The sequence below is a fragment of the Manihot esculenta genome, chromosome 8 (assembly GCF_001659605.2).
Source record: "Manihot esculenta cultivar AM560-2 chromosome 8, M.esculenta_v8, whole genome shotgun sequence".
NCBI lineage: Eukaryota > Viridiplantae > Streptophyta > Magnoliopsida > Malpighiales > Euphorbiaceae > Manihot > Manihot esculenta.
The window spans coordinates 39,409,299-39,426,849 of NC_035168.2; the positions used below are offsets into that span (position 1 = coordinate 39,409,299).

A 17,551-nucleotide genomic window follows, 5' to 3' on the forward strand; every position below is an offset into this window, starting at 1 on the left:
CTTAAAATTTTTTGATTTAATTTTTAATTAAAAATAACAAATAATTTAATATTAAAATTTCAAGATTAAATTTTATTATGAAAATTAGTATTTTCTTTTATTATAATATAAGATCGGAAATTGAAAAAAATATATATATATAAGGTTGGAAAGATGAGACATTCACAGTCTTGGTCCGAAAACAAGTGCATTAATTTTCTTTTATTTCCCAATTGTTCATTCTCTTTTTGATAAATGTATCATATATTACATTTAATCAACGTCTATAAGTCTATACACTAAAAGATTACATAAAAATAATTAAAAACTTAAAAATCAGTTTAAATCAAAAGATAAAAATTAAAATAAAAAATTAAAATAAAAAATAAATAAAAGAGAATGACGATTTAAACCAACCAAAAAATAAATAGATATCCAATTCAAAGTGATCGACTGAGCATAAATTTTGTCAAGCACCAGCTTCAAAGATTCCCCGCGATGTATCGGCATAGCATCAGCCTTAATGATGCCTTAATGATTTCCGTCAATATTTCAATCGACATAACACCATCCTCAATAATGTTCGTCAATGTCTCGGCATAGTCAATGTCTCGGTATAGTCGATCAAATAGGGACAAACACAACACGCAAATATTAAATAATAAAGGCAATTAAACACTAAATTAAAAAAAAAAAAATCCAAAGCATAGTAATGCAAAATGCAATAAGTTGAAGTAGGTTTTCATAACAGAACAAAAGTATCGATCGTCCAAACAGCACCACAAAGAAGAGAACATTGCAATGCTCAGTCTAACGGCATATGAGAATGGGATCGATAAAAGTATCCTAAGAATCCAATCCAATATCACTGAAAGCCTATCCTCGTTGGAGTCAAATGAAAACTTTCAAAATAAATCAAGTTCAAGGAATAAGCCCTTGCCAAAAAAGATTAGAATTTGTAAATAAATAAAAAATAAATAAAATCAAGCCACATGCAATCCGCAACAAAGTCTCCAAAATAAAACATGCAACTATATTTTTTTTTGCGAAAAAAAAAAACTCCAAAATGCAACCATCAAATATAAAGAAATTCGACAAACTCGAATGTAGGCAAAGACTCACCATTCACCGACCTCTTCCTCCTTGCTTGCTCCGGTGTCTCCTTTTCTCCTTTTTCTAATTCTCCATTCATTATATAAAAATATGTATGCATATATATACGCTAGAAAGATGAAAATACCAAATTGGAATTGGTATGGTTATTGGGAAGATATATTTTATTAAATATATTAACCACAGAAAATATTGAAATGAACTTAGATACCAAAATATAATAAAATAAATTTTTAAAAACCAGGCTTATACCTTGTTACCTTTTCTTTTGCCTCCAATACTATGATTCTTTTTTAGAATAATTTAATTTTAATTTTTAGTTATTATTTAAAAATAAATAATATTAATAAATTTATATATAATAGTGTTAATATAATTTTTTAATTAATAAAATATTTTATTAACTAATTTTTTAAGTGTTTCAAATAATACAAAATATGAAAGATAGTTTACTGTAAAATATTTTTCATAGAAAAATGGTGGTTAATGGAAAATTCTTTCAACAAATAATAAAAAATTAATAATTTAAATATTAATTATAATTAACATTATAATAATTTCACAATATATACATTAGTTTCATTCTATATATTGGATTAATATTATTCTAAATATGGTGGTGGAATCAGTGGCGGAGCCAGGAGCTTCTCTTTGGTAGGGCACCGGCTGCGCCGCTGCGGCACCTTTATTCCCTTCAAAGCATTTTCCAGTCACGGTATGGCACGTGACCCCTTACCGTACCTTCCCTCCGCCCCTAGGTGAAATTATGTGGGTGAGATTCCATCATTTGATTTGGGAGTGTGATCATTTAGATTTTTAAATGTGTGGTGTGGGGAGGGAAAAAAAATGTTTATATTCGAATATTTTTATGTAAAATAATTTATATGTAAAAGCCAATTTAAAAAAAAAAGGTTTTTTATTTGTTTAAAAATAAAAAATATTATTATTCATTTACTTTTATCAAAATTAAAATTTAAAAAATTTAAATTAAATAATATTTAAAATTTTAAATTAAATTATAAAATAATTCAAATTTAAATTTTTTTATCAATAATATTTATTTACATAATATATAAATATAATAAAATGATGACTAAATGTATGCTTGTAGACTATATTTTAATATTTTTCTAATTTAAATCTCTCAATTTTTAATCGTATTTAATAAACAGTTAAATTTTTAAAAAGTATTATTTTTAAATATAACTTTATTAAATTTATAATTTTAAAATTATAAATTATAATTAAATCGTTTTAAAATTATATTTAAAAGTAATTTTTTAAATTTATAGTTTTAAAGTTATATTTAAAAGAATATTTTTTAAAATTATATGTTATTATAATTTTTTTTAAATTTAAATATTTAAAATTAATATTTTTTAAAAATTAAGTTAAATTATGATTAAGTTGATATATTATATATATAAAAATATTAAAATACAGGTATGCAATTATATATTTTATCTAAAGTTTTAAATTTATAATTTTAAATATTTTTTTTTAATTTTAAAATTTTAAATTAAATTAAAAATAGTGAGAAGTAATGAAAAATATCGAACATAAATGAAAAATAATGTTTTAGAATAATTTTCATTTTCAATTAATATAATTTTAAATTATGCATTTTCAATTAATGAAAAATAATTTTAAAATTTAATTTCCCTAACATTTTTTAGAAAATATTTATTGAAAATAATGAACATAAATGAAAAATAATGTTTTATTTATCTATAAATTTGAATAATTTTCATTTTCAATTAATATAATTAAAGTAATTAATTTTATTTTTAATGTACATTTTACTCATATTATATTACTAAGAAGTAATCAATATTATTAAACTATTTTAAAAAATAGTAAAAAATATTATTATAAAAATAAAAGGAATATATAATTTAAATAACAGAAAAATAAACTTTTATTGGACGAAAAGAATAACGCCATATAAAAAGGTGGCCCACGCTTGAAAATTTGAGAGAAATTAGAGCTCGGAGAATATTATAATTCATGAATGAAATCATTCAGCCGAAAAATTTGGATTGCGAAGGGCAGCCATGAAAATTGCTTTTTTATTTCTTTCTTTTTTTTTTTTTTCCCTCATTGTTACAGACTGATGAATGTCTCGTTTTCACACAATTCTCCATCTCCTTTACTTGTCCCATAAAATGCTTAAAAATAATAATTAAAAATTGCCCCCAACGACCCAAACTTGACTTTATTAACAGACTCGCCCATTTCCCTCTCTCTCGCATACACATACATGACATGAGATCAGCTGATGGATCTCTCCATTATCTTCTTCAATAGGAATCGGTTTCTCTCTGGGGTTCTTTATCAAACAGGTTCTCATCTCACTTATGCGATTTGAAATTCCCTTATTATTATTATTATTATTATTTTGCTGTAACGAACTTTTGAATATTGAAACTGTCGTTTCTGCCAAAATTTTCTTCGAGTTGTTTTGGGTTTAGAATTTGTGGAATTTGACTAAAGAAAACATGAAAATTTTGAATTCGTTTCCTCTGCAGATTGGTTTTGATTTTATTGCGGACAAATACAGAATATCACTTTCTACGTATTTATATGGATCTCACTGCTTGCAATTATATCCTTTGTTCTTTAGTTATTTTTAGTTCTGATTGCTTTGAGGTTTTGTTTATTCTTTCTCCTTTCTTTCATTCTTTCTTTCTTTCTTTCTCATTATCAAATTGAGGACTGCATATATGTTCGCTTATTATTCTTCTGCATTTCATCTTCTTTTTTTTTTTTTAATTTTTTTTGTAAATATCAATTCTTGGAGAACGTTTGGTCTATTAATTTTGTTAGTTTCACACACACAGACACATATATAAGAATAAATGCGTAGCTTATGTATGCTGCTTCGTAGGTGAAGAGTCATGGACTTTTTTTTTTGTTTGATCACAGAGAAGTAAATGAACTCTGAGACTATTATTTTCTGAACTTTTTAATTTGAGAAAATGTAAATAATTAAACTCTGTCAGATATTTGCTTGACCCTTTACTGCTATATAAATGTAGGAGTACTATTCCAAGTTTTGTATATTAAGATTACAGTTTTTAATAATTGCTGAAGATAGACAGAAACTTGACTGAGAAGGGACAAAGTGTGCCTACCAATGTTCTTCATTTCTGCCTACTGCATGTGTTTGGAAGATTCCTCGAAGAGTGGGTCTGTGAGTGGATATCTATTAATGTATTCTAGAGAGTTTATTGAGTTGTTGATTCCTATCACAGGTCGAATGCATGACTTTTGGTCATTTTCCACATCCACACCCTATGTTCCAATGCTTGATTTTTGGTCACTTACTCCATCCACACCCTTTGTTCAAATATTTATTGTATTATTTGGCTAACCTCCAAGCATTTTATATTTTTGCTGCATGAGACTCCCTAAATGCAGTTTAATTTAGTCGAACTGAATTTGTTTTTAGAACCAAATTAAGTCCAAATGTATAAATGAGGGAGACACATACAGTGATCCTCTTCCAATCCATATACTTCATGTGGAAGATGATTAATTAAAAAAATTTCATGGATGGATGCTAATTCTATTAATTAATGCCTTCATTGGAACATTATTTACTTTATTCAGTCTGCCATTGATGTCATAATCACTTCTTTGCTGTTGATTCCTCACATGAGAATGTTCTTTTTTTTTTTTTTAATTTTTACCTGTTATGTGGCTTAGTCTGATTATATACTATGACTTTGTGGTTTTGGCAACTTAAAACCATTTCAGAGTGGCAACCTGTAAAGGAATTTTTGACCTTCTGAACAAAGAGACTATGGGGAATAAGATGAGGTAAAATGCGTGATTTAGTTGGTAATCATGAAAAACTTTGGACGTCATTCAGTCAGAGGGATCTTGAAGAGGAACTAAGTTGATGCAATGTCTTCAAGTAAAAACCCTATGCAAGAGCTTAACAGTGATAGTGCTCAGACTCAAAGTTCTAATTCTATAAACAGGTATTCCCTTGACCCAGACTGCAAGATAGAAGTGCATTATTCGAATTCATATCATTGCCGAAGTTATTTTTGTGATGTTTTGCTTGAAGTAAATATGTCTTTTGTTTAGCAGGCATAACATTGAAGCACATCTTACACAGAGGAGGGTAAATGGTGATGAAAATTTCAATTATTTTGAGGACAGAGAGGCAATGGTATTGATCCTTTTCATAGTGTTTATTTAGAACATTTGATCCTAAGCATAGTGAAGCTTGATGGTGCACTAACATGATGTGAGTTTATATAGGAACTTTATTCGCGAGTGAGAGCACAGAAAGAAGAGATTCAGATTCTTCGTGAACAAATTACAGCTGCCTGTGTTAGGGTACAACTTGTTTCTCAAGGCTTTTGCCTGTGCAAAGAGATAACTTTATAGCTAATGCATTATTTGATGACTTGTTTGATCCCAATGGTGTCAGGAGCTGCAACTGCTGAATGAAAAATATGTGTTGGAGAGGAAGCTTTCTGACTTGAGAATGGTATGTCTATTTTGAAAAGTAGATTTTTTTTTCTACATTTTGCTACTAAACTGATTTTTTAAATGCAGTTTATCCTTCTATGGCTTAGTGTTTGAATGATATTGTTTTGATGATAGGCAATTGATGAGAAGCAAAATGAAGCTTTTACATCTGCCTCAAATGAATTGGTCCGCAGAAAAGGTGATCTTGAAGAAAATTTAAAATTGGCCAATGATTTGAAGGTAGACTACATTTTCTACTTTCTATTATGCCTTTCTGTTCTCTTTCATTCTGTTCTATGTATTTGGTAATGCAGCATGGACCTTAATCTACTTCCAAAGAAGTTTTATTTCCTTGTTAAGGTTGCTGTCATATCCTTCATTTCTTAATTTCTACACAAATGTGTTATTCTTACTTAGGTTGCTAATAATTTTTCTCTTCTTCAGGCTGTAGATGATGAGAGATATATTTTCATGTCATCCATGCTTGGCTTACTGGCTGAATATGGTGTTTGGCCCCATGTCATAAATTCCTCTGCTGTATCCAACAGTGTAAAGGTATTAATTATTTACTTCTCATACATACATGACAAGTGGAAGCAGGTCGATTTTAAAGGTTATGTGGTGTATTTTTCCATTTTCAATTTTCTGATTGTTTTGCTGGACGTGAAAAATGCTATTTATTCTTGTGCTCAACCACTAATACTCTGTGAATTATTCTTCTTTGCATTCTCTTGAGTCTGCAATCAACTCAACAGTGCTCTTCATTTATGTGCATAGATATTCAGCAAAAAATTACTAACTGCGTAATACAACCAAATGGGCACCTTTAATGTAACATAAGATGCTAGATGGCACCAACACCTTGATTGTTTCTGTTGTTTTCACTGTTATCTGATAATTCATATGTTCTTTTGTTTACTCTCTCATCAGTTGGAAGCCAGACATGATTGAAAACTGTTTTTATGTAGCAACAGTATCCTAATTGTCTACGAATAACACTTTACCAAATTTGACATACTTTTGCTTTTCTTGATGCTATGCAGCGCCTACACGATCAATTGCAGTCAAAGATTAGAACTTCACATGTAAGCTTGCTATGCTGCGTATTGGATTAATGGGCATTCCTGATTATTCTGTTGGATTTGCCTGCCTTGATCTTGTTATTGACTGAATACTCAAAACACTTCCTCTCATTTCTCATCAAAACTATGCTACAGATATACATGCCTGACCTCATTGTTTACTGAAGTTTAATTTTTATATGCTTCTATCCCACTCGTGTAAACTGAGGTCAAAATATTTTACATCTTAGACTTGCAGATTTACCTACCTATCTGCCTTTCCCAAACTTACTGAAAAAATTTCTCATGACATTATAATTCTTCCAATCAAGCTTAATATTGCTTTTGAATTGTAATATTTTCTTTGTTATCTACTAAGTTGTGGTGTTGATTTACAATTTGATATGATAATATTGGCATGGATTTTAAATTACAGGATAGAATCAGAGAGTTGATGGTGGGTGGTCATAATGTTAGTGAATCTCGTGATAAAGATAATACTGGTACTGTCAACTTGATGCGTCAATCTCCTAGACAATCCACGGTACTACTGGCATGTAATCTACTAGTTTACTATCTACCTTTTTCATTGCATCAACTTGGCTTTATTGTATCATTTGATATTTTCCTTTACCATTTTCCTCTCTCTCTCTTTCTCTTTCTTAATGCAGAATGAAAATGGCATTTCTCCTTCTAATCACCGTATAGATGAATGGAATCTGGAGCCAACTAATAAAATGATGAGGTATAGACGTGAAATTGATATGGCAGACAAAAGAAGGTTATTGTTTAATGGGGATATGCATCAGCAATTAAACAAGAATAAATTTCCTGAGTTCTCATTTGATCCTTCTAGGTTAGTACCATTTGTCTACTTTCATTATAGCTGTGTCAATCTTTTTCTTTTGGATAATACTGCGAGTAAGGGTATTGGAAAAATTTTTAAATTGTGGAACATACTGTTTCTAAAGTAGAGTAAATTTGTTAGTGCATTAAATCATATAGTTCATCATTATTCGCCAATGTGTACAGTGCACTACTGTGGTTCTCTATTTTCCTTTTGGGCTTTTAATAATCACCAAAAAAAGAATAGGGACCATAAAAGATCCATACCATATGTCTTGATCCTTTTGGAAGCTAGTATTAGTCACTATTCAAAAGAAAGAAAAGGGATCATAAAAGATCCACTCCATATTGTTTTGGTCCTTCTTGAAGCTAAATTAGTCATTGTTTTTGAAGTCTCGAAGTAGTATATTCTATAAGTAACCTGGAAACTGTAATTTTCTAATTTTCCACTTGCTGTTTTTGTATCCTTGTACACAGCACCACATTTGGGGATGGTGAAAAGGTAAATCAGTATGGGTAAAGCAGTTATCTAACAGTTTGTTTGTTGTTTGATTTATTAGAAGTTCAAATCCCCTCTAGAATTATCTTACTTATTACCTAATTGTGTATTATTCATGGAATATTAAACTCAACTAAGTGTTCTTCCAATATATTTAGGTCTTATGAATCCTTTTCCTCCATTTTGCTCAGTCAAAGGCTACATTTTGGAAAGGGCTAATGATGCTTTATCTTTTTTACCCTCTAACCTTCATGTCATTCTTGGTGTACTTCTCTTCTTTTTAGTATTATAACTGTGATATGCTATCATCTTTGCTGGTGTATGTCGTCTATGTTGGACATGGCCAAACTATCTTATGTTCCTCTGTTTCAACTTATTGGTGCTGCTTTCCACCTTCATGAAAACTACACATTTCTTATCTGGTTCTTTTGTGTACTAACATCATTGATCATGGAATCCTTGACTCTGCCAAACTGTCACAGTCATTTTGTAGACATAGTACCATTTTTCCCAACACTTGTATCATACATCATAACCGGAAAATTTGCAGTCTGTAAACTTTTCCTTAGAAATTTGAACACGTGAGACTTTTCTTTTTCAACCATTTTTGGTGTGTTCTTGTAACATCGTTTGATGTAACTGAATAAATTATTCTGCATCCTAAATGTTTGAGTTGGATTTACAGTCTAAATTTGTGGGTGTATCTTGCCAATATATCATTCTCTTGCAGGAAGGTTGCTGATCCCCTCTCCAACAGTTTATTTGATAAAGGTACCATGAATATGAGAACAAGAGATGCAACCAGGGACTTGCTGCATAGTTCCAACACACATGATGAGATTGCTTCCTCTGTTTCTGAAGGTAAGTGATGTTCTCATATAAACAGGTTTTTGACCTCTGTTTAAAAAATTTAATATGAATTGTTGCATTCTAGAGGGTCCTGGAATAGAGGGTTTTCAAATTATTGGTGAAGCTACACCTGGAGAAGAACTGCTTGGATGCGGATTCCCTGTGCGTGGAACATCTCTTTGCATGTTTCAGTGGGTTCGCCATCTTGAGGATGGCACTCGGCAATATATTGAAGGTAAGAAATGAAATTGGCTTTTCCCCCCCATAATATTTGTTTTTTACAATTCAAAGAAGGGGAGGGGGATGTCAAGGCTCCTTGGTAGTTCTTTTACTTCTTATTCAAAGGTACGAATATGCATAAAAATTTATGGGAACGTATAATGCAGGAGCCACAAATCCAGAATATGTTGTCACTGCTGATGATGTTGATAAGCTGATTGCTGTTGAGTGCATACCTATGGATGACCAAGGCCGTCAGGTTCACTAATAACTAATTTTTATTGGTGCACACCTTTACTTTAGTATTGTTACCTATCAAATACCTCAACTTTAATCATGACTTAATAAGCACTTAAATTTTTAAAAAAAATATTACTTTTAAACATAGTTTTATGAAATCCATAGTTTCAAAGTTGTGTTTAAAAGTAATTTTTCAAATCCATGGTTAAATCCATAGTTTTAAAGTTGTGTTTAAAAGTAATTTTTCAGATCCATGGTTTTAAAATTGTGTTTAAAAAGTAGACTTTTTTAAAGTTTAGGTGTTTAAAATAATTTTTTTTATTGTTTAGGTGTTTAAAAGTAGTGGTTTTTAAAGTTTAGGTATTTATTAGATCACGATTAAAATTGAGGTGTCTAATAGGTAAAAATACTAAAGTACAAGTGTTCAAGTATGCATTTTGCCAATTTTTATTTGATAAACTACCAAACATTTTTCTTAGGCATGAAAATTAAAGTGTGATGTTATGTGTAGCAAAAGTTCACATCTGAATGACATGTTTTTTCTTAAAAAATAGTGTTCCAAACACACAAGTAGATGCATGCTCTCTCATATAGATACTACAGTCATTCATGGGATTTTTAACACTTTTCTTCAACCAAAGGTATTCATCCACAATCCACCAAGAAGCACAAATTTTCCAAACTTGCAGCAAACAGTCAGTCCTATTTTTTCCAATACTTCTAAATGCTTTTTAAATCGCACTTTGGACATGCAGTCTGATGATCCTCATAAGGACAAACTTTTGAACTCAATGTCTTTCTTTTGGTTCCGTGGAATTTTTGCGCTCAATCCACTTTGTTGTCTGAAATGAAGGGTTTTTTCACTTTCTACAAACTTTAGTGAATGCATTATCTATGTTTCTAGTAACAAATAACTGGAGCTTTTGATATTTATGATGTTTGGGAATCTTGTTTCCTTATTGTTTATGACTTATTATTTACACTTATCAGGGAGAACTGGTGAGGCTTTTTGCAAATGATCAGAACAAAATAAAATGTGGTAAGTGTGTGAAATGAATATCTGTTTCTTGAAAATAACAAAGTTAATAGTTGACAGTGACTGTTTTTAAACCGTAGGTGAAGTATATCTTCAGCTTGTTCCTGTTTTTATGGCATTAAAGTTTTGTTAAAATAGTAACAGATTATTCTATCTATTCACATTGAAAGTTCTACATGTGAAGCAGGTTTTCTAATACAATAATGTGTTTTGTATCATTTACCTGTCTTCCAGTGGATAAAATGTGTGATACTGTGGTCCTTTTTTAGACGGTGTGGTACAACAAATATATTTTCTATGGCATTTCATAGTTTTGTTGAGTTTATTTTGTTATATTGTTATAAGAAACTTAGGGTTACATTTAGGCCAATCATTTTGTGAAACTTAAAGAAAATGTTTTATCAAATAAGCTTCGTTATTGAATAGTGCAAATTATAGAAGTTACGGAACTTAATGCTGCATAGATTAGATGCACTTTTGTTATATTTTGTGTTGCATTTTCTTTTGTATAAAGAAAACAATACTGTCCTCCTGCGGGACTGTTAGTGAGAGGGAAGAGTTGCCACCAGCTGTTGATAGTTCATCAAGAGAGAAGAGAGAGAGACAGACAGAGAGAGAAAATGATTGACCAAAAAGCTATGTTCCAGAGGACTCCTTAAAAAATTGTGTTTATCTCAATTTAGTCATGTACTTGTTCTGCTTATTGTTTATTGACTTTTGCTATGGAACGTTATAATATTTGCACGTGTTTCTAATGTTCTGCTTCTGTAGACCCACAAATGCAGCAGGAGATTGACATGTACATCTCCAAAGGGGAAGCCACATTTAGTGTTCAGTTGCTGGTAGGTTTTGCTTGCTTTATCCGTACTTACGTGTTAAATAAGCTTTGTTGCTTGCTCTAAACAATAAATTAATGTTCTATAAGCTAGTCGTCATAAGTTATTCAAGTAAAAATTACCAATAGTTAAATGTTAGATTTTAGTTCTTGTACTTCCAAAATGGCCATAAGTTATTGAATTAAGGTCGTGTTGTAGGGTTACTAAAGATTATAGGAATTATGTTATAACCAACAATATGACCTTAAATTATTTCACTTCCTTTGTAGACCAACTCTTTTGACCATTGGAAGAAGTAAGGTTGTGTTAATTACCATATGTCTCACCTTTAAGTTCTCTGTAGTCAATGTGGGTAGAGGTGGTCTGTTTGGATAAACTTTATATACAGACCGACATTAACCACCCAAAATAAATTAAATTCGGTTCACAGTTCCCCACCAATCTAACCCGATGTGCAATATTAAATGGTTGGTTGGTCGGGTTAATTTTAAATTGCCATGCTTAATGTGACAGCTAATGAAATCCGTTGTAAGAAGACCACAATAATCAGCAAATAAAAAATCTCTTGATCATTGGAGGAAAGAGGCTTAATGTGAGAAGACAATGGGAGAAAAAGAGAAATTAACTATAGAGCTACTTGGCAAGGCTTGGTGCAAGTGAAGGGTTAGAGCTCTAAGGTATTGGCAGCATGGCTAGAGTTCTTCAGAGCTGAAAATTATGAGAATGATAGGAACTTAAGAGTTTGTTGAATATAGATAAACTGAAGAACTGACCGAAAAAAAGGAGAGATATTTAAAGTAACCAACCCAAGCTGACCAATCCGATGGTGAAACCAAAATATCGGGTAGGTTTGGATTCAATTGGTTTGGTTGGTTTAATCCAAATTCTGAACAGCCCTATGTAGAGTTACTAAAGATTACAGGAATTTTTTTATAACCAACTTTATGACCTTAACTATTTCATTTCGTTTTGTAGACAGACTCTTCTGACCATTGGAAGTCAGCAACTCTTGTTTTGCAACAATCAGGCTATCAAATACAGAGCAGTAGTGAGGAAGTTGTGCTGATTGCAGAGAAATTTTCAAAGAACTTATCAGTATGTTCTGAACTTTCAGTATTATGTCCTTTTCTTCCTTGTGCAAAGGGACTTGCAAATGTACATATTAGAAAATAAATGCCAATAAAATTTAATCTTTTGAATAGAAGGCATACTATAATTTTGTATTTTGGTGAATTTGCAGATTAAAATTCCTTTTGGAGTCTCAACGCAGTTTGTTTTAACGTATTCTAATGGATCTTCTCATCCTCTCAATACATATGATGTTAGGTAGTAGTTACTTGATATTTTCTGTTTGAGTTAATTTAATCCCATATTCTTTTTCTTGCTTTTACATACCATTTTTATATATTTTTACCACATACATGGCATCGACTAGAGGACTTATCAAAGTTTTTATTACTATAATCATTTGTTAGTGCCACCTTGATTCTTTTGCTTTTTGCAGAAGTGGAAGGTATTATCATATTTAACGTGTTCATCAACTATTTAACTTCAAAATCAAATTATTTTTCCTTTTCCTAATGAAGCAACCCTGCATGGCATGATGCTATTCATGTTGTTTTGTAGGACCCGTGATATGCTTGTGTTGATCATGAGAATGTTCCAAAGCAAGGTATTCTTTTTTGTTTGTTTCTGGATCTTGTCAAATTCTACTTGAAAAATGTTCCGAGTTCTTTGGGTACTTATATAAGTTGTTTTCTTTGCATATTGACTTACTTATGTCACCTTGTTTAGAACCATAGATTAGTGTTGACAATTATGACTAAAAGAAGGAAAATATACCAATTAGGAATGAAACTCAGCCCTAAGAAGCATGATTCTAACTTCACTAGATAATATGTAAATTCACAGTAAATAAGCATTATGGTGTCCTAATTATTTGGAATGCTAGAAAACAATTCAACCAGCTGAAACACGGTGGTGTACATAAAGTCAGAAATTAAAACAGTTAATCTAGGCAATTCCTCATGTTTGACTACTTGTCACCTGGTGGAAAAGGCAAATGATATTAATCATGATAATCCTGCTAGCTCTTTAGCGCACATACATGCTTCAACATTCTGCACTGAGACTTGGAAGATTATCAGAACTTGGCTACGTGTGCACTCTGGATATTTTTACCTAACTTGTGCTCTCTTTGTATTTTTCTTTCAGTTTCTTATAATCTGTGTTCCTCAATACCCATTTCATTTATTATAACAAATGCATGAACATGAACCTATGCACTGACATGCCTTTGTCCTTCGTTGGTGGTGTCCATATGAAACAGGCACTGGATGATAAAAGGAAGGGTAGAGCATAAGACCACAAATTCTCGCGGATGTTACAGTACTGTTTATAGTGAAATTCATTCATGCAGAAGATGAGAGAAGGCAATAAATCTGCAGGAAGTTTTGCACGTATGAGAAAAACTTTCATTCGATTATTAATTTTCTGTATTATAATTGTTCAGTTCAAATATGACTCAGAACACTTCTAAAACTTCATCTCTTGTTGTTTAAGTTACTGCTTGTAGTTAATATCTAATTTATAATAAAGTCAATTTAATTGAAGAAACTTGAACATTTGAGATATAGCCTATTAAGGAAGGAGTAATTTACCAGTTTTATTATTTGGTAAGATTTTAAATTAAATATTTATAAAAGTATATATTTTGAATAAAAACAATGTTAGCCATTATTATTTAAATTAAAAAAAACAGTAATTTGATTTGTAAATGTTGCTTTGAGGTAAGGAGTAATGTGCAAATGTGGACCTTTAATCTGATAGAACATGGGAATTCTAGACTATATAAGCCCTACACAACTTGAACCAAGTGAAAAGAACTCACATGATTGCACGTGACTACACCTCAAACTATTCTCACAATCCCTCATTTCAATGTTCATAACGTGGCAGGATCCCATTGGTCGGTGAGTTTAAGTTTGCGGTGGCTGGCTTCCACAGGAAATGCAAAGAGGCCAGTCACCTATACTTTACCAACCAATGAAACTTGAATGGTACTTCACCCTTTGATTAGTGAGTTTGATGCTAAAAAACACAACCCCCCATAAGGTCAACAAGTCATCATCTCAAATGAAACAAAGCCAAAGCAACAAAAGCAAAAGACCCACATAAGAATAAAGTAGTGGAAGATAAGGAGAGAGAAAGAGAAACATCAACTTCCCATCTCCTCTCCTTTGCTTTGCTTTGCCTGCCTTCCCATCCAAGCCCCCCAACTCCTCCTCCCTTTTCTCTCCCTCTCTGGACTTAAAATTTTATTGCAAACATTGAGCCAAGTGAGCTATATTCAACAACATGGGTTCTGTTGGGAACCAGAATCCCTGGACACCCTATGATACCTACAAAGATTGTTCCCAACAAATTTGCAGCATTTATTGTCCCCAGTGGTGCTACTTACTTTTCTCTCCTCCTCCTCCTCCCTTTACCCTTGGAGATGATGATTCTGGAACTGATTTCTCCCCTCTTATTATAGCAGTGATTGGGATCTTGGCCAGTGCTTTCATCCTGGTAAGTTACTATACCATCATTTCCAAGTATTGCAGGAGAGGAAGCCATGATGATAATAGCTTGGAATTGGGTGAAAATCCTGATCAAATCTCTAATCAAGCCTGGCAGGGTTCTGCAGCTGGGCTTGATGAGGCTCTTATCAAGTCAATTACTGTATGCAAATTCAAGAGAGGTGATGGGTTTGTTGAAGGCTCAGATTGCTCTGTTTGTTTAAGTGAATTTCAAGAAAATGAAACCTTAAGGCTATTGCCTAAGTGTAACCACGCATTTCATCTCCCTTGTATTGATACTTGGTTAAAGTCTCATGCTAGTTGTCCTCTCTGCCGTGCCAATATTGCCCCCACCAACATCCTCCCCAGCCAACCGCCGCCGCCGCCGCCGCCAATTCAAGAAACTCCGCGCAGAACTGCCGTGTCTGCCCTTGAATACCAGCACCGGACTAATGATGCTGTTCTAGTGATTCAAGATTTACAAGGAGGCGTTCGAGAAGAATCTGTGGTGAGTCTTGTAGTTGACGATACACAACCAAAGCCTACATTTCATGAGCTTAATGTGAGACAAGAACCAGAAGACTTAATTGAAATCACAGAAGAAGCCATCCTACCAATTAGAAGGTCAGTTTCTTTGAATTCTTCCCTCTGCCATGATCAAGTTTCGATTGCTGATATACTAAGCATAATCGAGGATGAAGATGGTGATTATTACAGAATGAGAGATATAGACAATGATAGAATTGGGGTGTTGAATTTGATCAGAAGTCCTCCTGCAATTAGGAGATCAACTTCAACAGGAAGATTGATGTTCACAAGGTATGAGAAAGGCAGGAGTTCTATGACTCCTAATTGATCAGCATAATATTTTTTCCTCTTTTTTTTTGCCATGATCGAAATTCAGAGCAAAAATCTCACAGCAGCTCTGGAGACGATTTAATGTATAAAAACAAATATTTTCTTTTTTTTGTGTAACATAGAAAGCACACCATAATAGAGATGTTGCATGCACAATATGGCAGTGGAGATGATGAGGCCTGGACTTTGTTCCTGACCTTTGATCAGTGAGGTCTATTCTACATTCTTGAAATAGAAAATCATGAAACTTTGATATTCTCTGTGCAGGATTCAGATTAAAACTGGAAATATATTTTTTTTTGTCTGAAATAGTTGTTAAAATTATAACAATCTTTGGTTCTCTGTGCAGGATTTTTTTAATTTTTTTCTAATCAAACTTGAATCAAATTAAAATAATTTAAAATTTAAAATTAATTCAATTCAATTCAATAATTTTTTAAGTTTGAATTGGATATTGCTCACCAATAAGTAAAGATCCCAGAAGGGTAACAGAAAAAAAAAAAAAGAAGAGAAAAAAAAAAGGGAAAAAGGAAAGGCTTTGAGTGCAGCTGCAGCCCTGGCTTTGCCACTTTCACTTCAAATTTACACAAGAAGATGACAGACAAGTTGCATCTTGCTGATGGACAGGAATTTGTCATTGAGTTACAAGAAAAGAAAAAAAAATATTTTAAATATTGTAAAAATTATTAAAAAAAACTATTTTTTAAATATTTACTATTGAAAATATAAAATTCAATAATTTTCAAATATCTTAATTAATACATTTTAAAATATATTTTTTAAAAAATAACATCAAATAAAGTGTCACTAATCACTATCTAAGCTTTAAAGGTAAGAAAAGAAATTTTCGAAAGTGAAAAATATTTTTTTTTAAAAAAAATTTGAAAATTAATTTTATATATTGTTTTAAAATCATTTTTAAAAAATGTCAAATTAGCATAATTTATAAGTGAAAAAAATGATAATTATATAAATAAACTTTAACTTTTTTTTTAATAATAAAGGAATAATACTGAAATTATTTGCATAACCATAATAAACTGAATCTAAACCGTTAAGTCAATATCATTAAGACGTTTCATAGAATCAACCGTTAAAAGAAGAACACGTGTGTGGATATAGATGAATTTAAGTTGAGGAATCAAAGATTTTCTTTATTTAGAAAATGCATAAAATCCAAACACAATTACGAATAATACAACAAAAAAAAATAGTTTTATTGTATTTTTACTGAATATTCCAAACAAAACGGATGAGGAATCAAATATTTCCTACAGAAATTGCATGGAAACAAAAGCTTTCCTTTTTTTTTTTTTTTGTAAATATAGAGAATGTTTTCTGTATACAATATTTCTTAATAAAATAATTTATTTTTTAATTTAAAAAATAAATATATATAGATGTTGATAAGAATTTTAATTTTATTGAATAATAAAATATAACAATTTTATAAATAAAATAATAATAAATGCAGAAAGTCAATAATAAGAATCACCAAATTACACCAACCCATGATTTTGATAGTAGGAATTAATATATGCTGTGTTGAGTACAAGATTTAAACTTCAATTTTTTAAAATATATCTTTTATTGCTCAAAGATTCTCCAACATTTTCTAATTGCAAACAAGTACTAACTTTTCATATATTTATTTTAAAAAATTTATATATATAACAAAATTAAATTAAATTAAATCATTTTAATTTAATTTAATTAAGTTTTTAATCATGTAAATTTAAGTGCGAAAAATATTTTTCATATTTTTTATGATTGAAATATTTAAAAAATTAATTAATAATAAATATTTTCTGATTAAAAAAATTAAATAAAATAATTTTTATTATGTATTTTTAAAAAAAATTATATATAAATTTATTAACGTATTTTATTTTTTAAATTAATATTAAATATTAAAAATAAATTATTTTATTAGAAATAATATTTTTTATGGAAAATACATTAGAAACAAA

At 30.7% G+C, this 17,551-nt stretch overlaps 2 protein-coding genes across 12 annotated transcripts; both read left to right on the top strand.

Moving 5' to 3' along the window:
* The first annotated feature begins 3,144 nt into the window (after nt 1–3,144).
* On the top strand, nt 3,145–14,253 carry LOC110621081. 11 transcript variants are annotated; one of them, XR_006351688.1, is made up of 20 exons: nt 3,148–3,434; nt 3,621–5,078; nt 5,188–5,272; nt 5,365–5,442; nt 5,537–5,596; nt 5,713–5,817; nt 6,022–6,132; nt 6,621–6,662; nt 7,075–7,191; nt 7,310–7,494; nt 8,714–8,844; nt 8,918–9,067; nt 9,219–9,310; nt 10,282–10,330; nt 11,099–11,169; nt 12,139–12,258; nt 12,404–12,489; nt 12,790–12,835; nt 13,493–13,622; nt 14,122–14,253. XR_006351688.1 is itself a non-coding variant. In XM_043958957.1 (20 exons), the coding sequence occupies exons 3-20, from the start codon at nt 5,002–5,004 to the stop codon at nt 13,523–13,525; spliced, it is 1,638 nt and encodes a 545-aa protein (XP_043814892.1). In that variant the 5' UTR covers nt 3,148–3,434; nt 3,621–4,285; nt 4,852–5,001; the 3' UTR covers nt 13,526–13,779. The 11 variants fall into 11 exon arrangements, 7 of the variants coding, with proteins under 7 accessions (XP_043814892.1, XP_043814893.1, XP_021620825.1 ...); XM_043958957.1 differs by lacking the exon at nt 14,122–14,253 and having other exon boundaries at nt 3,621–4,285; nt 4,852–5,078; nt 13,493–13,779; XM_043958958.1 differs by lacking the exon at nt 14,122–14,253 and having other exon boundaries at nt 3,621–4,285; nt 4,891–5,078; nt 13,493–13,779.
* Nucleotides 14,254–14,511: 258 nt separating this feature from the next.
* Nucleotides 14,512–15,836, top strand: LOC110620321 (RING-H2 finger protein ATL52). Its single transcript, XM_021764010.2, has one exon. It carries the CDS (start codon nt 14,521–14,523, stop codon nt 15,577–15,579), a length of 1,059 nt encoding a protein of 352 aa, XP_021619702.1. The 5' UTR covers nt 14,512–14,520; the 3' UTR covers nt 15,580–15,836.
* Nucleotides 15,837–17,551: the final 1,715 nt, after the last annotated feature.